Source organism: Anopheles arabiensis, chromosome 3, assembly GCF_016920715.1.
Source record: "Anopheles arabiensis isolate DONGOLA chromosome 3, AaraD3, whole genome shotgun sequence".
Classification (NCBI taxonomy): Eukaryota; Metazoa; Arthropoda; class Insecta; order Diptera; family Culicidae; genus Anopheles; species Anopheles arabiensis.
The window spans coordinates 6,864,135-6,883,060 of record NC_053518.1 but is presented as its reverse complement, the minus strand read 5'-3'; the positions used below and the strand labels follow the sequence as shown (position 1 = coordinate 6,883,060).

At 45.1% G+C, this 18,926-nt stretch overlaps 1 protein-coding gene across 4 annotated transcripts in view; it reads left to right on the top strand.

The window, feature by feature from the left end:
* LOC120903129 (potassium voltage-gated channel protein Shaw-like) overlaps positions 1 to 18,926 on the top strand; it is a 50,892-nt gene that overhangs the window by 13,462 nt on the left and 18,504 nt on the right. For all 4 annotated transcript variants that reach the window (XM_040312367.1, XM_040312365.1, XM_040312364.1 and 1 more), the window contains 3 exons: positions 14,906 to 15,610; positions 17,719 to 17,868; positions 18,361 to 18,493. In XM_040312367.1, coding sequence (XP_040168301.1) covers positions 15,567 to 15,610; positions 17,719 to 17,868; positions 18,361 to 18,493 — 327 coding nt within the window. In that variant the 5' untranslated portion in view covers positions 14,906 to 15,566. The remainder of the gene's footprint in view (positions 1 to 14,905; positions 15,611 to 17,718; positions 17,869 to 18,360; positions 18,494 to 18,926) is intronic.

The following is an 18,926-nucleotide window of genomic DNA, read 5'->3' as shown; positions in this document are numbered from 1 at the left end:
CCTCAGCAACCAAATTTCGATCCCGATGCAAACACAACCGTGGCTGCAGTCTTTAAGCAGACCTTTCGCATACTATTTGCTGAGGGTAAATATGGGTATGCATCAATGAAGAAGAGCAAGAAAAGAAAAATAAAACCAAAAACCATGGGCAGCAAATATTTGCAAAAGTTATTTACGCGCGGCAGGAGAAGCGCCCGTTCGTTCTTATCCTTCATTACGAGAAGCAAAGGGCGAGAACGGGGCCAGCAACTTCATATTTTCCCTTTTTTCGTTGCACGCATTAACACGCTTCACACTTGTTGCAAATGGCGAGGAAAAAGAAAAACAAAACACCTCTTTTCATATTAACAATGGAGGGTTACAACCAAAAAAAAACAAAACGGAACCAAACTTCTCGGAAGGAAGGAAGCGTGCTGTATCGTTTAGTTGAAGTAATTTTACTCTTTTCCCATCTTCGAGGGGCCGGAGTGGCTGGGAAAATATTTTGTGGATTAATGTTGGCCGACTGCAAACAACAAAAAAGTGGGTGATGAAATTTGTAACCTAAATTAAGCCCCACCGGTAGGCAACATTCGCCAAAAAAAAATGTATCGTTCGTTGTTCATCCACCGAGCACAACGGAAACGGACGCAGCATAATTGGTACCTGGAAGTGAAATAAAAAGCGCACCGCATTAATTGCGTTTGGGTAACCACTTAGCTGAAGCGCTCGAAGGCAAGCTAGAGCTGGATTGGTGCTGAGCAGAATTGTGCTGCATATTGTGTTATGTGCTGTAGAAACAAAAAAGCTTTAAAAATAGGAAAAAAGGCAACACACGGCGCAAAGAAAAATCAAGCCAAGCGAAGGTAATGAACTTCAAAGGAACGCGCTTCTGCTCACCCAAAAACAGACGAAACATCAATATTGACTTAAGTTTATTCATCTTCCAGCAGAAGCATCCTTCAAGTTCTTGCTCCCTTCTCCTGAAAACGTACACACTTTAAGCGAAATTTCAATTAATGTGCTCAACAACGCGTTTTGCACCACGATTGCTGTGTCTGTCTGTGTGGCCTTCTTTGCTGTTGTTGTTTCGATGCCAACCCATGTGGCCAAAATATGTGTGTTTGTGTAAAAATTCTTCGGCACATTCTTCATCTTTTTCGGCAACCATTTCTGCCACGATTAATGAGCGTACGTTGGTTGTGAGCAGGCAGGACGGTTCAGACGGAGCATTTGTGTTTCTTCAGTGGAAGTTGGGGCTTGTTTTTGCTTCGCCCAAAACGATGATGGATCCACAAAGGAATGTGTTTCTGTGGATGCCATTTCCACCATTACCACCTACTTATGGGGGGGGGTGGTGGGACAGTATTTTCGGGACTTTGTGTTCCGCTTCTTCCATCAGCAAAATGAGCCGCCACAGTACTGGTAAACATGACAAATGGGTGGTGTGATTGCAAAAGAGGAAAGTAATTTTCCACCAAAGCTAAAAGCTAACACGGGGACTGTTGGGTGACTGTGTGCAACTCTGCTTAAGCATTCCAATCATCACCATGATGAAACATGAGCTCGACTGTGAAAGAAGACGATCGGCTTATTTTACGAACTGGCAACGGTAGTTCAATGGCCCAATGCGTAGTGATGAGTTCGGAGGAAATGTGTCTCAAGAAGGTCTATTTGTGAAGTTCAATGGAACGCGTTTTATGATGTTGAGAGTGAATGTTGGCAACAACATCTCAAACAATGCCCATTATTAGACGAAAAACACTCACCAATGAAATGGGCTGAATAGTTTCCTTGGTACTTGAAGCTTTGTTCGTTACATGCAAACGCCCACCGTACAGTGTATCACCTTGCCAGAGCTGCCAAACCATAATCGAAGGATGATGAAGAGCATATAGTTGTGTCAACAAATAGATAAATAAAAGCCATGTTTGGCTGAGTCCAATCGGGTTGACAAAATGCTGCCATCCGGATGGTATTCCATGACACATAGACGCATACACACAAAAAAGGGGTCGTTTGTCAGCGACATTGCTGGGGATAAGGGTTTGTGAGATTGCAGAATGATGAAATTGACCCTTGTGAATCAATCCACTAACCCTTTTGTTGTGGGTTTCGGCAGAGCTTGGGGGAGGAAGGTTTCTGATATTGTGAAGAAGCAACAAGCTCACCAGCAACAGAAAAGGATTGTTTTGGTGTGTGTGCGTCAGGAACGTGTGCAGTATTAAATGTCAGCGGAGAAGTATCACAGCAACAGAAGCACACGGGCAGGGGTTCTTATTGCGAACCTTTCATTCCGACGGGGTTTAGGATCAGCGCTGGTAGAAGTACGGGGTAGTTTATTATATTTATTCTGTGTCATATTTCAGTAATGAGCTTTTGAACCTATAGAAGATGTGGTTTATTTGTAAATAGAGTTCTACTGTCGTTGTCTGATATTTCTCGTTAGCTCGTTGGTGGTAAACGCCTGAAGGTATGCAAATGGTTTACAGCTAAATGCCTTTTCAGTTTGTTGCACGCTTTTTTATCGATTTTAACACAAGAAATGTCTCAAATTAATCTAATTTTAAAGGTGAGCATTATTGTGTCACTATTAAAGGGGCATTTTTCATCAGAAAGGATAGGAACCCAATTATGACTACGCCACAGCACACCTTCTTTTAAACAGTTTTATAAAATTATGTGCAAAAACTTCTGCAACTGCACCAACAGATGGCGCTTCCTGCTTCCAAGTGCACCGCCAATGGTAACCGTTTCAGACCCTTCCTCGAAAAAGAAACACAAGTCCAATAAAACGTCCCACCGAATGGCACCATTTTGCATACTGCAAATCACAATAAAAAGCAATAAAGAAAGAGGAAACATTATCAACTTCGCATACCTTTCGAAAGAGGCGCTGGAGGGGAAAAGGCAAGAACCGTAAGAAACAAATTGAATTCCTCCGCGCCTATACCAACCACCCCCGGGGGCAGCCATCACTATAACGGGCGCGTCAAATTTAAAAAGTTTCGCTATAAATTTGGCACCGGTGCCGTGAACCTTTTTTTTCTCTGTTCCTGCTGGGCTGAGTCGACTCCTTTGCCAGTCACCTTTTGGTAGGATGGACGCTATCGTGTCTTTAAGTGCGTTATGGATTTTCCTTTTCCTTTTTTTCAGCGGCCTGTAGCCCAATCCTTCTTGGTGATTGTGATATGCTTTGGTTTTATGTGGTGACATGGTGTCGGTTTGGTTTTTGTTTTGCCTTTTGCCTCCAGTATGATGGACTGGTTGGGCAAGTTTTGCCTTTCTGCCCGTACCAAGAGAAGAATTAATCTTGCTCCATTAGGTGAGTGAGCTTGCTGAGGGACGGCCGAAGTACAAACTGTCGATGTTTCAAAGTAACATTAATCTTAAGCAATGTAAGAGCCGGTTGCAAGGTGCAGGTTGTTTTAGATTATTTTTACTTGTCCATACCCCCGAGCATCGAGCACTTCGGGGAATTGGTGAAAATTTTGCACAAAATGTAGCAAACAAAACAACAGCGCCGAATTGCTGCGAAAGGGCTCGAAGTTTGCGTTCGATTATTGATTACGATTGCCACGGGGGTTGTTGGTTGTTCAGCATTTTTCGGTTTTGTTTTTGATGATGAATATGGAAGCATCCAACGGTTGAGATGTTTCCATTACTTTAGTGTCCGTCTGAGGTAAGGCATATCTTGTGCGATGGTACCGAAATGCTTCGCACAAAAGACGGATCAGCATGCTAAAGTTTCACCACGCAGCGCCGTCAAAAGAATTGATTACAAGCCGTACGCCGGCAGAAATCAGAGTTGATGAAGCGAGCATGGTGGTTTTTGTTTGGTGGGCTTTGGAGGCTTTGCTGCGGCACGTTTGACCGATTGGTTTACCGGTGGCTTTTCGATAATCGGGCCTCAAGGGTCGGCGAAACATGAACCTGATTTTGGTTGCTGTTTTTGAGCGTTCGAGCAACTTGATTGTTCATACCGAAATTACTGAAATTTCCGAAAAAACGAGCCTTGGTGGGAGGAGGTGAAACATTCATTTCACTAATGAGGACTACAGCACCAAGGAATAAAATGTCACCGGGTAGCAAACGATCATTAAGGAGTTACGAGAAAGCGGTTGAAAATAACCCAAAAACCCCAAAAAATAAAAAAACAACTTCTGAACCGCAAGAAGTGAATGAATGATGAGGATGAAGGAAGATTGACATTGTTAAAAACATGCTCGAAAGTTAAAAAGTGATTGACTTGTAATCAAAATGCTGCCCATAATAATTGATGGCCCGGCGATGACGGCGAGAAAAAGAAGATTGAACACGATTTGGAAAGTATGGAAGACTAAATGTAGAAGATTCATTATGGGAAAAACAAAATTTAGCAATGTTTCTGATGTTATGAAGGTGAGAGAAACGTGCTACGGACAAAAATGCTCTTTCATATAGCAATGCTTCACGTAAAGCATAACTTTAGGCGTTTGTAGCATTTCTGATTTTTATTTTAAATCACAACCTTTTCGACAAAGTCGATTGTGAGCTCGAAAATGGCCTGTCAAATACTTAAAGCCTTTCGGACCCTTTCAAACCTTTCACCCCAATGTTTGGGTCTCCCTACCAGCCAACCTTGAACAAAGGATGGTTCATTTATCCGAAACTTTAACCCATTTCCCATCAATAGCGACGCTCAAGAAACACATGTCATGTAAAGCAGCGCTGTTGGAGCAAAGTTTTGTGCGAAACTCGGTCTTGCCTGTACAAATGGTTCGTCCATTCCTTGCGCTGCCTTCATCCATGGCACTTCCCACCGACGAAAAGGTCACCAAACGTGCAGCAAAACACAGCATTTACACCCTTATCCCAGCTCCGGCGTGCCTTCATTCGGCACCGGTTGGTTTGTCCGTCCCAACGCACGGTGCGCAATCATGCATGAAATTGGTGCTGTCAAGTATTCTGCCGCCGAGAAGCGAAAGGAAACGGGAGGAACAAAAACGCTCAACTTACTTGCTCCTCTTCAGCCACTATTTCTGTCCAAATCTTTTCTCGTCCTTTGCCGCAATCACGTTGCGCAAAAAGGAATCGCACAAAAACACAGCATGAAAACACACCAACACTAACTTAATATTGAAAAAATCAGATTATGCGAGCTTCATTGAATAAACTGGTCGCTTAAGGGCCGAAGAGCTCTGCGGTCCGCTTGGTCATAATTCAGACACGGACTTGTCCTGTCACTAAACGTGAACGCGAAAAAGTGCGGCAATGATTGAGCAGCAAGGTCTCTTGGTTTGTTTCACAATGTTGCACGATGCTTTCTCCAGCCGAGACAGTGTAATTCTATTGTTTCAGTAGGGGTGTTTGGCAGGGAACGAGATTTTTGAGGTAATTGATTGGTCGGTTTGGTGAAAATAATGTAAGCCTTGTTTCCTGACAGCTGACAAGCTTTAGTGTTAGGAAGGAGTGATTGAATTTTTCCTACTGTTGAGAAATTCTGGTGAGAAAAATTAAAAGCGACTGACAAAAACACGTTCAAATTGTTCAGACCGACCAAATACGCCTAAAAGTATGCAATGTGAAGAACAGAAAAGTCAAAGGTCACCGTTAAATTGATTGCCAATGGCATGGTTTAATGGAGGCACGGGGTCAAACGAGCAAAACCCCTTAAAACCAAACCACGACGGCACTCGAAACGGCTCGTGTAGCGGTTTCCAAAGAATGCAAATGAAAAATTGGCATCATTTTATACAAAGCGTTCTTTCGTTTCGAATACTCCGAAACAGTTCACACTTGTGCTGGCGCAAAAAAAGAAAAACGTATTCTCTTACCGTATCGATTGATTCCGAGTGTTGCTCGCAATCCTTTCCGAAATGGCTCGGCTTCAGTTAACGTTTGCGGTTCATTTACACGCCAACGGTGCTGCTTGTCTCGGTGGTAGCTTTTGCACCAGCATCAGCATTATTCTCGCAGTTGTTCTCGGGCTCCGGGGTTAAATGGAAAACTTTTCTCGGCCCCCTCCCCCCACCGCAACTCAATGTCTAATTTGTTGCCGATACCTTCTTCAGCAACTTCTTGCTTGCAGTGGTGCAGCAAACTCCAACCAAGGGAGACGACCAGAGTACAAAAGACAGAAAGATTGGTTGGCAAATTAGTTTCAACCTCTTCTGGCGCTGGCTCGAACTTTTTCGCTGTGTGGTGTCGTTGAGGGCAATAAGCTGGCCAAGGGTAGATAATGGGTTTATCGATTTAAGTGATTTGTGATGAACAGCAAAGAGGAGGAGCGAGGAGGAGGAGCCTTGTTGAGGTTTACCACTGATAAATGATTGCACAGTGAAGCTGGGAGGTGAGATTTGAAATATTCTCCGATGGAAAGTTTGCATCGATATTCCATTTTTATGTAACACGTTCACGCCTTCAATTTAAGTTTCTAGTTCGTTCGAACGAATGGGCCTTCAATCTCCTTTCATGCGATCATTTGTATTCAATGAAGTTTCCATTTTTTCACCCCTTGGTTGGATTATTTTTCACTAATCTGCCATTCATGTTCAACCTAGTCTGTTACACTCTATGACCATCAATGTCAAATTCCATGGTTTGAGTTTTATTTTTCCTGGTCTATTCTCTTTTTCGAATCATCCCCGAATAACCTTCACTCCCGACCAGCTGCAACGGCGGCTGACTCTTTAGAAAATGGCCTTTGCCAGTGCGATTTATGAACTCCCGTCGCTCCGATGCTTTTATGCAAATGTGATGAGTCCGGTGGAATTCATACATATCAAGCGGAGGTTTTGTTGCGCGCCTGGCCCCTTCATTGTGTCGTGCAGCTGATGGAGCTTTTCGGACAATGCCGGCCGGATGTGCATAACTGCGCTTTCGTTGTACGCGGCAGCAGGAAAAACAGTGTTTTTTGCTCTCCGTCCTTTCGTCACTTAACCCCCCCAGCACCAGCCAGCATCAGAATGGAATTCGACAAATTTTCTAACGGAAGTGTTCGATCGTTGTTCGATTCGCTGGAGCGGAAGGAACGAGCCTTGACGATCCGTCCCGTGCGGCAATGGTTTGACCCGCACAGCTTGCCTTCCCGATGGCTTTATCGTCCCGAAAGCTCGGAAGCATCCGGTCGTTATTCGGTGTATTTATGGGGGCGAGCCAGAGACTGACTGTAGTATTGTGCGTGCGTCTCTGCCTGTGTGTGTGTGTGTGTTAATTCTCCGGAAAGCAATAAACTTGTTGATACGGATTGGATTGCGCCCGGTCCGTCTGTGTGATGCATTCCGTGCCCGCACACGTCGACATGTGGTCGTTCTTCATGCGCTTCGAAGTGCCGGCCCGGACCGAAAAGGATAGAGCGAAAAAGCTGGACAGCAAAAGGGCACGAGTGGGAGGGATAAGCTGAAACCTATCATTTTGTTATCTTTATCGATTTGCTAAATTTAGTCCCGGTCTGGTGCCGGTGCGAGATGCGGATGTATGGCTGAACTGGGACAAATTTAAACGCGCCAAAGCTGTTGGAGTGGGCTGGCTTCTACTTTTGGACTTTTTGGCCTCTCGTGGAACACGCTCGTAGCAAAACAAAATAAAGAGAGCGAGAAAGCGGACTAATTATAATGGCCTGCTACATTTGCTGGCGATGGAGGCGCACGGTGGCTTACAGCTTAAAGCCGGATGGAGGCGCCTGGTGTCTTTAAAGAGATTTTTAAACTTCCTCGCGTTTCATCATCCACACACACAGTTAGCAGTTGCCGTTCAACACACATCAAACAAAGCATTTACTGGCTGGTGGGTAATTTATCATCATCATCATCTTCGTCGTCGTCGTCAGTAGCATCGTCGTCATTATCATCACGAAGGCTTGCAGGCTCCATTACAACCCATTTGCACAAAATTGACTGTATAATCAGCCATAACCGGGTGCGGCAAGTACGGGGCAAAGTTGAAAAGATAAACACCAGGCTCGCAAGCAAACGCAGGAAAGGCAAACCGTCCCCCCCGTGGCTCGGTTTGATGAGTGAGTTTATAATCCACAGTGTTTATCTTGCTGGCTGTCAATTCGTGGAAGGATGAGAGCACGAAGAAGCCTTTCTTAAATTAGATTATAGGACGTAATCAATATTAATTGTGTGTAAATTGTGTGCAAACATATTGTTTAATAGTGAAAACACTCTCTCGCAGAGAGAGAAAATATTTTCTGCAGTTTCATGTGGAGATATTTTCCCAAATCGCGAACAGCACACACAAGTTTCAAATTAATTAAATTACAAAATGCTTCAGCGCCTTACTTTGAGCATCAATGTTCACCTGTGTCACGAGCGTTGAAGGAGCTTTCTCAGTTTTCTAGCCGGCAAAGCTTAATCCGTTAACCATCATCGCCGGTCGTCGGCGTTTTCTAATATCATCCATGTCAGTATCGTTCGCCGTGTAAATGAAACCATACACCGGCCGGAGATTGTTACGAATTCTGTCAATCATGGCAACATGCAAAACACAGTACCACAGCGTTTGCCAAACACATCCGCTCGTTCTCTCTCTCGCTCTCGTCCCTCCCCAAAGCGCATGGCAGGCTGACAAACATAATAAAATATTTGTCTAGGATTCCGGGCTTTAAGTGAAACGTTTACTCATCTCGTCACAAACAATGCTTCCGCCAGCGTTGAGCGGTTTTTGGCGCCTTGTAAGACAAGCATCTTCCTGCTTCCTTCCTTCGCGCCGCTGTTCACTTTCAACCCCGTGACGCAACTTCTCCGAGCGAGCAAGAGAGAACGAGAGAGATGGGGAATCGCTCAAACGTGACGCGTCGGCATCAATATGAGAAAACAAAATGTATCTTTTTTGGTGAGCCTTGCCTAAAGCGTTGCGCTGCCTAAAGCCCGGACGCGGATGGATTGTTTCGGCAAGTGGCGCTAGGGTGGAGTGGAGTGCACCGGTCCGGAACGGTGGCTGCCGATGCGCCGTGGCATATAAATTAAATTATGCCTACATGAGTCACGGTCGCAAGGCAAACTAAAAAGGTCTTTCGACCCCGCGGGAGCCGCCACAGTGCCGTTTCATCGTGTGGGGGGGGGGACACATTACGGGGCGCAATTTTCAGCAGGGCTCGCCCCGTTTAAAGCACGTTTTGGTGTAATATTTTGGGGATGCTGGGCGTGAACCGAGGCAAGCGCTATTAGCTGATCGGCAAGCCAGTACCCGTGGGCCAATCGAAGGGAGCGCCCAAGAGGCAAGCTTGCTGGGTCGGTGAAGGCACGTTCCTTGAAGGTAATTGATATTTTATGAGTGCGTGGGTAATGGGAGGTTGTGTTCGCATTAACATTCACCTGCTAGGGCTTGCATCTTGGGTCGTGAATAGGGAGCAGGTGAAAATCGTTCAATTTCGGCGAACCATGTAGGATGCGCACGCTTTGAAGGCAAAGATGAAGGTGCTTTAGATAGATTTTGTGATAAATTGTTACATTATTTTTAAGGTTTATTCTACGACAATGTACTTCAATTTCCAACTGATGAATGTACTCAATCACAATAACAATTCAAATATTGCAAAGCTAACCACATACTCTTGGATGAAACTTTGAGCAAACATGCTTCCAAGGAACATCAACATGGAATCAATTGCTTCTCAAAAATATGAAATGAAGTCCTCTTCCATCGTTCAGTACATCAGGAACGAGTCGTCGTGCATACCGTCAATAGCGGATGAATGTTCCCCTTTTTCAATAACGGCCCCATATGCGTCCGGCTCATAAATGTTTAACGAAGTTCCAAAATCAAATTCGCGGAAGGTTCCATCACCCAGCCCCGGTCATCGTTTGCCGATTGCTTACACCCCAGCAAAACAACAACACCTGCATGCGCCCTCGTGCACAACAATTTCCCGAAACAACCAATCGCTCGAAGGTATAATGGCAGCGCAGAAGCTCAATTTGATTGAAAATCGAATTTTAACGAAAGGAAAGCACAACAACCTCCCTTTTTTGGGAAGGAAGTGACGGCATCGAGTAGGCTAAAGCTCGCTCTCAGTTTGTGTAACCTTTGTTTGTTTGTTTTTCTCTTCAAATATAATGCTGTTTTGCTACTTCTTTTGTTTTTTTTTGGCCCACAAAGGTGTGCCTTGTCGAGGCCTGTGCATGATTTACGAGTGTCTTAATCCAACGCGGAGGCCAAACGGCTGATGCAAAAAGTTTACCCCGTAACGAATTGCTGCCTCCCTAATCCAGGGATTGCCCGTACCGAGCTGGGGATAGGCGAAGGAAAATTGTTTGCGCTTTGTCGGTGTCAGTGTCCTGAAGGATCTGGCCCGGACTTGTTTCACCAGGAATGTTGGGGCGCTATTTTCGTTGTGCATTAGACGTTGTGTCCCGGTCACAACGCCGGCTTCGGGTGGAACATGTAGGAAAACAAATTTAAATTATTATTCAAATTGCTTACCCCGAATGGCTGGGCGGTTTGCGGTATTGTTTGGAGAATTTTCCCCAAGGATTTCACACGGACACTGAGACACGGGAGGCCTGTGTGCCTGTGGCCGGTAGCAATAGCGCTCTTGCAACGAGCCCGAGCCAGTGGACAAACTGCGGCTTGCGTCCAAGTGGGTCTGCAAACGAATGGCACTCCAATCGGACAATGGGGAGTGCAGTGAGTAAATAGACCACCGCAAAGAATGGGCAGGTGATCGGGACCGGCTGGGGGAACAGGACGGGAGCTCGGGGTGAATGATACTAGTTTTTCACTTACCGCTCCGGAACTATATTGCATGGTGGTGGATTTGTTTTGTTCCGAGTTTTTGCCCACTGCATTTGTCCCGGAGAGTGGAAAAGCTTCGGGAAGTTGGAATGCCTTTTGTAAGTCATGCAAGCGAGGATTTTTCCAGATAAAGTTGTTGTGTTTATTTTTCCTGTTTTTCTAATTGATAATTGAAATTATTCGAAGCTTTTGTAGGTTGCTTTCAAATTAAATTAAGATAAACACACCATTCTCAGTAAGATATTTCAGTCTATGTTTGTGTCTTGGAATTCTCGCAAATCCTAAAAATTTTGCTTGCTTCTTTGCTGTTTGTGTTCAAGTCAAGTTTGCTCCTTAGATGGTATCCACCTTAATAGGCTCTACGTCTACATTTTTGTTGAAAATTGTACTCCCACACCAACGAAACTGAGCTTTAATGAGAGCTTATTTTCCTACTCAACATACACTTTTACCTATTTCCACCCTCACGCAAGAACGACCATTTTCAGGCGGAACGATTCACTTCTCGCATCGCGCACAGTTGGATTCCAGTTGGAATCTGTGTGCCCAATTCTCAACACAACAGGGTGACCAAAACAAAAAAAATCCCCCCACACTCAGTGCAATTGCTCACCTGTTGGAAAAAAGACGACGACGGTGTCCACGAGGAATGTGACACACCTTCGCACATTGGGACGGCGGCCGCTTGCTTCCCGCCATCGAAGACGAACATTCAACATTCATGCAATGCGCCCAATCAGTGGCACACGCTTCAGCAGTGGTATGTTCGCTTCGGATGACGACCGTGCAATGTGAAAATGGAATGTTGGCCGTGATTTTGCCACCGTGAAGAATGTACACCGAAAATTGCCACAATGTGACAACGTTTTAAGGGAGCTTTTTTGCGATTCTGGCAATGATTTGGCTGCCACTGCGACGATCTCGATGTTTGACGGAAAAAAGATGGGTAGACACACTGAGTGGATAGAAATGCTGTCAAATTTGGCACTTTGAAGCAAGTGGCCGATGGGTTTTCCACGCCTCAGCAAACTCCACACAACAATACATTGCGGGGGAATCGCGAGAAGAAGGGCTTGTGATAGGTGCGAGCGAGCAAACGCAGTGGATACATACTTCAAACTAACCCTGAAGCATAAGTCAAATAAAGGCTCGGTATGTTGTTGCCGTTTGAGCTCGGAATGCTCGGCCCCATTGTTCTGCTGGTGGCTGTGCCAGCCTTTGGTGGCCTTTTGTTCTCTAACCCATTAGTGCCTCTGTTTCCGTTCTTGCACACTTTCCGAACTGTTTCGATGCAAATCATTCTGCCAGCATGCCAGCAGGACGGCTATTTGTCAGGCGGAACCTTTTATTTGTCTGCCGGTGTTAAGCTGCCGGGTGTCGGGGTGGTTGTTTTTTATTGTTCTAGAGGTTGAAGTATTTACCAAATCAATTGCATGTGTCAAATGTGTGCTCTAAACGTTTCGTATCCGGTGCTTTGTTTATCGTTACCGTCTTTGATGTTGATTGTTGAGTTGCAATCAGCTTTCAAATCACGTCCTCCGGTGGTGTTTGGCTGGGAGTGCTCCACTGAATCACTGCTTTAGGTGAGAGTTTAAGAGTGACTATTGCACATTTGAAATTGAACCAAATATTGACAAAGCTATCGTGCGCTCATAAAACCTTTTGCATCTGCTGTATTAAAGATTCAGAGTTCAAGTCCCATTGGAAATAAATGTTCTTCCATTTTGAAGCTTTCATCATCGACCACTCATAACTCTTTTGTGCAAGGTTAGGCCGTAGTTCCATGCAGAAATGGGTAATTTTCTGCACCATAGGGTCAATCCTCTAACCCTACCACCTCAAAACACATTCGCTTCGTAACGCTCGCTCGTCCCCGACACGTGCACATAAGCATCTAATAAATAAATGAATAAATAAATGAACGCTTGCAAATGTCTCCATTTTCCCAATGTACCAGGGCAGCACCGCGAACAGCACACATACACTTTGTTTTTATTGTATTTCGTTATCCTTTCACTTTACCGTTCTGGTGACGCCTCGCGTCGCTCCGAACGCGACAGCCGCGGGATTGCCTTTTGTTCTGTTCTGTGCCCGTGCTTACCCGCGAGCGGTTAAAACCGAGGCCAAGGCCGTGCTGCAAGGAACGGTGTGGCTTGCTGCTTTTCTTCTCGTTCGCACCGGTGCTCTCTCTCCTTCTTTTGCTGGTGCCGTTGGCGAGCTTGTAAAGATGTGTTCTGCTTCGCGCGTGTTCGCCAGCGGTCTCTTGCCGTGGTGCGGTATTTTGCGAAATTCTAAACCGCACCAACCGCTCCTTCTCTCCTCAGCTTGCAACGCGATGTTTCAAGTTTTGTTAAACCCGGCGGGATGCTTCGTTTGAGATCCGACGGTTTATCCTTCCGATGTTGGGAAACTCCTCTCGCCCTTCCCCCCCCCCCCCCCCCCCTTTGGGTTGATGAAAGGGACCGAACAAACGCGCTTAACTTTGCGGTTTGCAGTGAACCCGCCTGTGAACTTCGGCCTCGTAATAAGGGAGCCCTTTTCTCGGAGAAGGGGCGGGAAAAAGTTTCATTCACCACCGGATTTGGAGCTTTCTGTTTTCTGATTGTCGATTCAGCGTCGGAACTGGGGCGGAGGTGTTCGGGTGCGGGCTGGTGTGAGCTGAAAGGAAACTAACGCTTGGGATGGTCTTTTGAACGGCGCAAGCCAGCTGTTGTTTGAGCGAAGCGTCACGTTTGATTCAGGCTGACTGCTTCGGATGCACGAATGGACACAAACCGAGAAATTAGCAACCGGAAAGCAGCTCTTAGCGTGTTTCGTGTTTACAACATTGTCCTTCGGTTTGAGGTTGCGTTGAGTAAATTGGTTGACCAAAATCGATATCAGCGTTTGATCGAGAATGCGATGTGGGTTGCATATATTTAGGCGCATACGAAGAATAATGCGATTTTCCCATTTTGCAGTGATAATATTGAAAATCCTGCTTTTAATAAATATGTTGACTACAGATTATGTAGCTTACTATCATGTTTCACAAAAAAATAAATGCATTAAATAAAATCCCCTGAAAAAATCCCATCACACCTTAATCTCCACTCACAACTGGGGTTAATGAATCGTTTTAACCGCATGTGGTGCGTATAAATTTATCTCCTTTTTTCCTCGCTTTGTTTCACCGGTCGGTTTAATTCCGATTCAATCACGGTGACGAGATACTGGATTTTACGGTGCACACACGCTCATGACCCACGGTGGATCATCGTTCGTTCGTTAGTGAAATATTCGCCCCGTCTGGAACCTTGTGTTCGCACAAAGCCCCTCTTTCACGCTACCATTTAATTGGGAGATGATGCGATGGCGTAATTAATCCGCTTATCACGATCGACGGACACGTTCTCGCGGCGGATGATCGTAAAGCCCCACCGCATTGCCTCATTGCCCTCTAGGGTCGTGAATTTCCTTATCGCAATCTCTCACCCAATAGCCTTCACACTGGACGGGTGTATCCGATTGATGGGTGTATCGAGCAGCGTCGTTTGATGTACACAGAGAGACAGAGGGATGGTCGGCATCATTTTAGTGGATAGTAGTGTCGGTTAACCTCACTGTTATTAGGTTTGGCGAATCAGTGCAGTGGAATAAAAGGGGTGGAGTTGCGATGGTAGTTCCATGGTTACGGTGGTAACCGCTTGCGGCGATATTAACAGTGACCACAGTGCCGTGGTTACAATGAACGAGATTTTGTGAGCTAATAATGTTACATGGTGGTCATAGATGTATCGGATTTGTGTAATGAAGCGCAATAGATCAGTGGTAGTATCAATCGCTATAAAAAAACTGTGCTTTTAATTAAAGTGATTCGCTTCGGTCAATATTTGATAAAATAATATTTTTTTTCTATTAAAACGATGGCAATCAAAATCAATATTACACTTGATAGAGTGTTGACTAATAAACTAAAATCCCCGCTTGTGTGTGGTCGTGGCGTAATTATTAAGGCTTTACATTTTGTGGCACTAGCATCAAACATCCATTTCCACTCGGGCAACAATCATTTCATCGCCCCGGCTCAAAAGTAACACCGCACGCTGCAACAGTGAATCATTTCCCCATTCGGTGTGATCGCAGCGAGAGATGAAATTTTTACGACCCCCAATTGCACACTTACGTCCATTTTTCATTTTCCCATTGCTTCTCTTCTCTGCAGACGTGCCTGCGACGGTCGGACGGCGGATGTTGACGGTGCAGCAACGCAGCATCGCTTTTGGAGACCTTCGTACCAACCATCGGTGCCGCCCATCATCATTCCAGCCTGCTGTGTAGTGTGACCGTATCGGATGCCCTCTCAAATAGGGACGGAAAAAATAAAAACGGAACTCCAAGAAGCGGCATGGTCCGAAACATTCATCTCGCACAGTCTCCAGCTGCTCGTTCCATCGCTCCGAGCCGGGCCGAGACTGTTGAGCAAGTTCACGAATAAATAATAATCCATAAATCAACAGCCACTGTGCCCTGGACGCCGGTTCGGTTACGGGCTGCTTTTGTGAGTGAGTGTGCGTGTCGCTGCAAGTGCACTTGCTGGAAGGAATTGAAAGCATATGTGTAGCACTTCCGTTTGAGGTGCAGCTCGAACAGGAGTGCAAAGAAATTGTGCACAATAGAAAATACAAGTCCGTGACGTGTTAGTAAATGGAAACATGGTACAATTTTGAAAAGAAATGGATACAATGTGATGGCGTGGTGAGCGTGTATTGTGCGGCGAAGGGATTTCAGTTTTTTTTTGGACAAAAACACATTAAATGAACTGACATGAGCGTCACAAATGACGTTTCCTTGTGTGCCAAAGTTGCAATCAGTGGACTGACATCATGGATGGAGAGAACCGCATCATACTCAATGTAGGAGGCATCAGGTAAGTTTGGTAGGAAAAATGCGCCTAAATGTAGACTCAACTGAAGACTTAAGTATCGTTTTAACAGGGAGATATGCAATATGCATTAAAAATTCATAATTTTATCTTAAAATATTTGTAAAAGACTTCAATAAATGAATTTCTTTAACACAACTAAATAATAATAAAGCCTTCTAAGGATGAATTCTTAATTCGATTATTTTTCTTTAGTTAACTATAAGCACTGCACCCATTTATCGCCACCTTTTAGCCCTAGGTTCAAGATTTTCGACATCTATAAAATGGATTTTTGGTCGGAAGTTCCTGAATGGCAGTTCCTCGCGGTGATGTCACTGTTTGTCTTTCTTCCCAAGTGGAAAGCGACTCACGTGCCGTAACACTGTGCAACCTTTGCCGTGCCTAATGGCAATAATGGCTAACTATATTAACAACTTGCCGACTCGTTGTCGTGTCATCGTGTCCCGCTTTATGCACAACACTTTCGTCTTCACCAGCACAGGACAGTTGCGAGTGTTGCGTGTGCTTTAAGCACGGCACGACGAAGACGACGACCAGGACTTGGCAAGTTTTGACGTGGCCTTGTTTGATAATTAAAACCAATAAAGCTGTGAAGTTTACGCGCCCGTGCCTGGAACTATTCTAATTGGCCCCGGTAGGGATGGAGGGAAGTTTGTTCCGACCACGGAAGAAAGACAACAAGGCGGCATGGTCGTGTGCGATGTTGTTCTCAAAGGGAGGGAGCATGAGGCACCGGAAAACTTTCTCTCACCTTCGTTCAGGCAACGTCCCGACGGTGCATCTTGGGTTTGGTGGAGCAATAAATCGTCTGAGACGACAAGACTCCTAGCACTACACGAGGAAGCGACTTCTTGGTTATCTTACCTTTCCGCCAGGTGCCACCACGCAGCGACACAGCGACCGGTGTGGCAAATGTCAGACAACGATGACGATAATGGCTTTCGAATGGTGAAAGAAAAGACTTTCACTTGCATAACAGCGGCGGAACAGTTTACTAACTACCTGGACTAAAGGACAGTAAAGAATGGAGGAAATAAGGGAGAAGGAACAGATGCTTCGAGGAAGGACTGAGATTTTTTTCCCCCATTTTGAGTTGAAAAAGCTGTGCGGAAGGGATGTTCGAAGCAATGTTAAAGTTTTCTCGTTTGTTTGCAGCAATTCTGGGGGCAAATTTTGCAAAGGCAAACTGTTGTTGCTTTGGAGAACTTTTGGTATTGGAAAGAACATCATAAAACAAGAAAGTTAGTTCTTTATGCTGCAGATTTTTTTTATTATTGAAATAACTAGCTTTTTCTGTATTTTATTGAATCTTGTACTATTGTTATAATTGACAGTAGCTGCTACATGACCGATAGATGTTGAATTGTACTCTTTTCACAAGCTTCTTAAGGAGAAATCAGCGCTCATCTAATTTGCGTACGAAACCACTACAAGCTGTGGCTTCTTCTGCCCGAAACCACCCGAACAAGTTCTTCGACTCTTCTTGCGTTTGGCAAGAAAGTTAAATGTTTGCCGTTTCACTATTTGAGCAGCAACGATTCATTGCCTCCCGCTCGTAGCCAGTTTAGTGGAACGAGCCAACATTAGCCAACTGGAGTGGGAAGTGGCAGAGACAACGGCAAAGGCAAGTGCCGTTCTAGCTTTTAAGACGCGAGAATGTGTTTATCTAACAGCTCTCTACGTCCCGAAAATGTTCTTCGTAACGAGCTGTGCTCGCTAGCGTCTTCGTGGCTGTGCTGAGTTGAGTGTGATGGAGAGGAAAGCTTTGCCGCATGCACGCAACTCGTGCACACAAGAGCGTGAATGTGCTACACTTTGGCTACAGTTTGTCATTGAGGCTGAGATAGTTCCGTACCACTCAAAACGGGTGCACTCATGTGGAGCTGCCAGTAATTTTGAGCTATGAATATGTAATGATGTTTACACAGGCATCTGGCTGCTTATTCGGATGGGCTAAGAGCATGTGAACAGAAGCGTACCGACGAAGACACTAGACACTATCAGGCCCATTTTTTGCTTTCGATGAACAGCGTTCGATGAGGCTAACTCGAAGGTATTTACCCACTCGCTTTTCCCTTTGCCCAATGCAGGTATGAGACGTACAAGGCGACGCTGAAGAAGATCCCGGCCACCCGGCTGTCGCGCCTAACGGAGGCACTGGCGAACTACGATCCCGTCCTGAACGAGTACTTCTTCGACCGCCATCCGGGGGTGTTTGCCCAGGTCCTCAACTACTATCGGTAAGGAAGGGAGCCTCTTTTGCAAGTTACAGCAACCCAACAGCCACCATGCACGGTACCAAGACATAAAAGTCCGCAGCAAACAACGGCTCATCAAGCCATCTTGCCGTGTTGACGACTGTTCGCGAACAGTTCGGGCTAGCTAGGTGAAGTAGTATAACACAATAGCGTGCTAATAATAAAAAGGCAAACTCTTCAATGCGGCTTATCTCGCCAGCAATAAAAAAAGGACGCTAAGACTTGCCCACAAATTGCGCATTGTCTCATTGCTGGATGGGAGCGTTTTATCGCTCACCGCTAGAGAAAGCTGCCAGTAACGAAACTAAGCTTAAGGCTGGGAGCGTTATGGAGTTTTCATGTTGGAGATACTGCTCTTACCATCAGGATGACCATTACCGCGATGAAGTTTTCAAATATTTTAACGCAATTGCTCATACTGTGCCATAACTGTGTGTGGGAATGTGTTTTCTTGATGTGCTGCATTCGTTACAGAACGGGGAAGCTGCACTATCCAACCGATGTCTGTGGTCCGCTGTTCGAGGAAGAGCTGGAGTTTTGGGGCCTCGACTCGAACCAGGTCGAACCGTGCTGCTGGTCGACGTACAGTGTGCATCGTGATACGCAGGTAAGAAGGTGCTTTTCTCTTTCATGTATGATGGGTTGAGGGGAAGATTAAATGCAATTTTGACGTAATACTTGATAAGGTTGCTGGAGATTGCGCCACAATCTGCTTAATGGAATAGATGTGTCATTGTAATTTGGTGAATTGATGTAGAAGATTTCATGAAAAAAGATTATGATTTGTTTCGAAACCATTTGCAGAGTTTTTCATTTTGCATAACACTTTATTCCTTTTTTATATCAAACACCAGCAAGATAACGAATCACACTAGGACATCTTACGTTAAGCTTGAATTTTTAATTTAATTCAAAGCATCCTCGGTCAAAAGATTCATTTTTCGATTAACTCTAACACGCTCAATACTAACCCACCACGGTCATTGGCGTGCCAAACTAGTAAAGATTGTGTTTCTGGTTTATCGTAAGATCATCTTCAG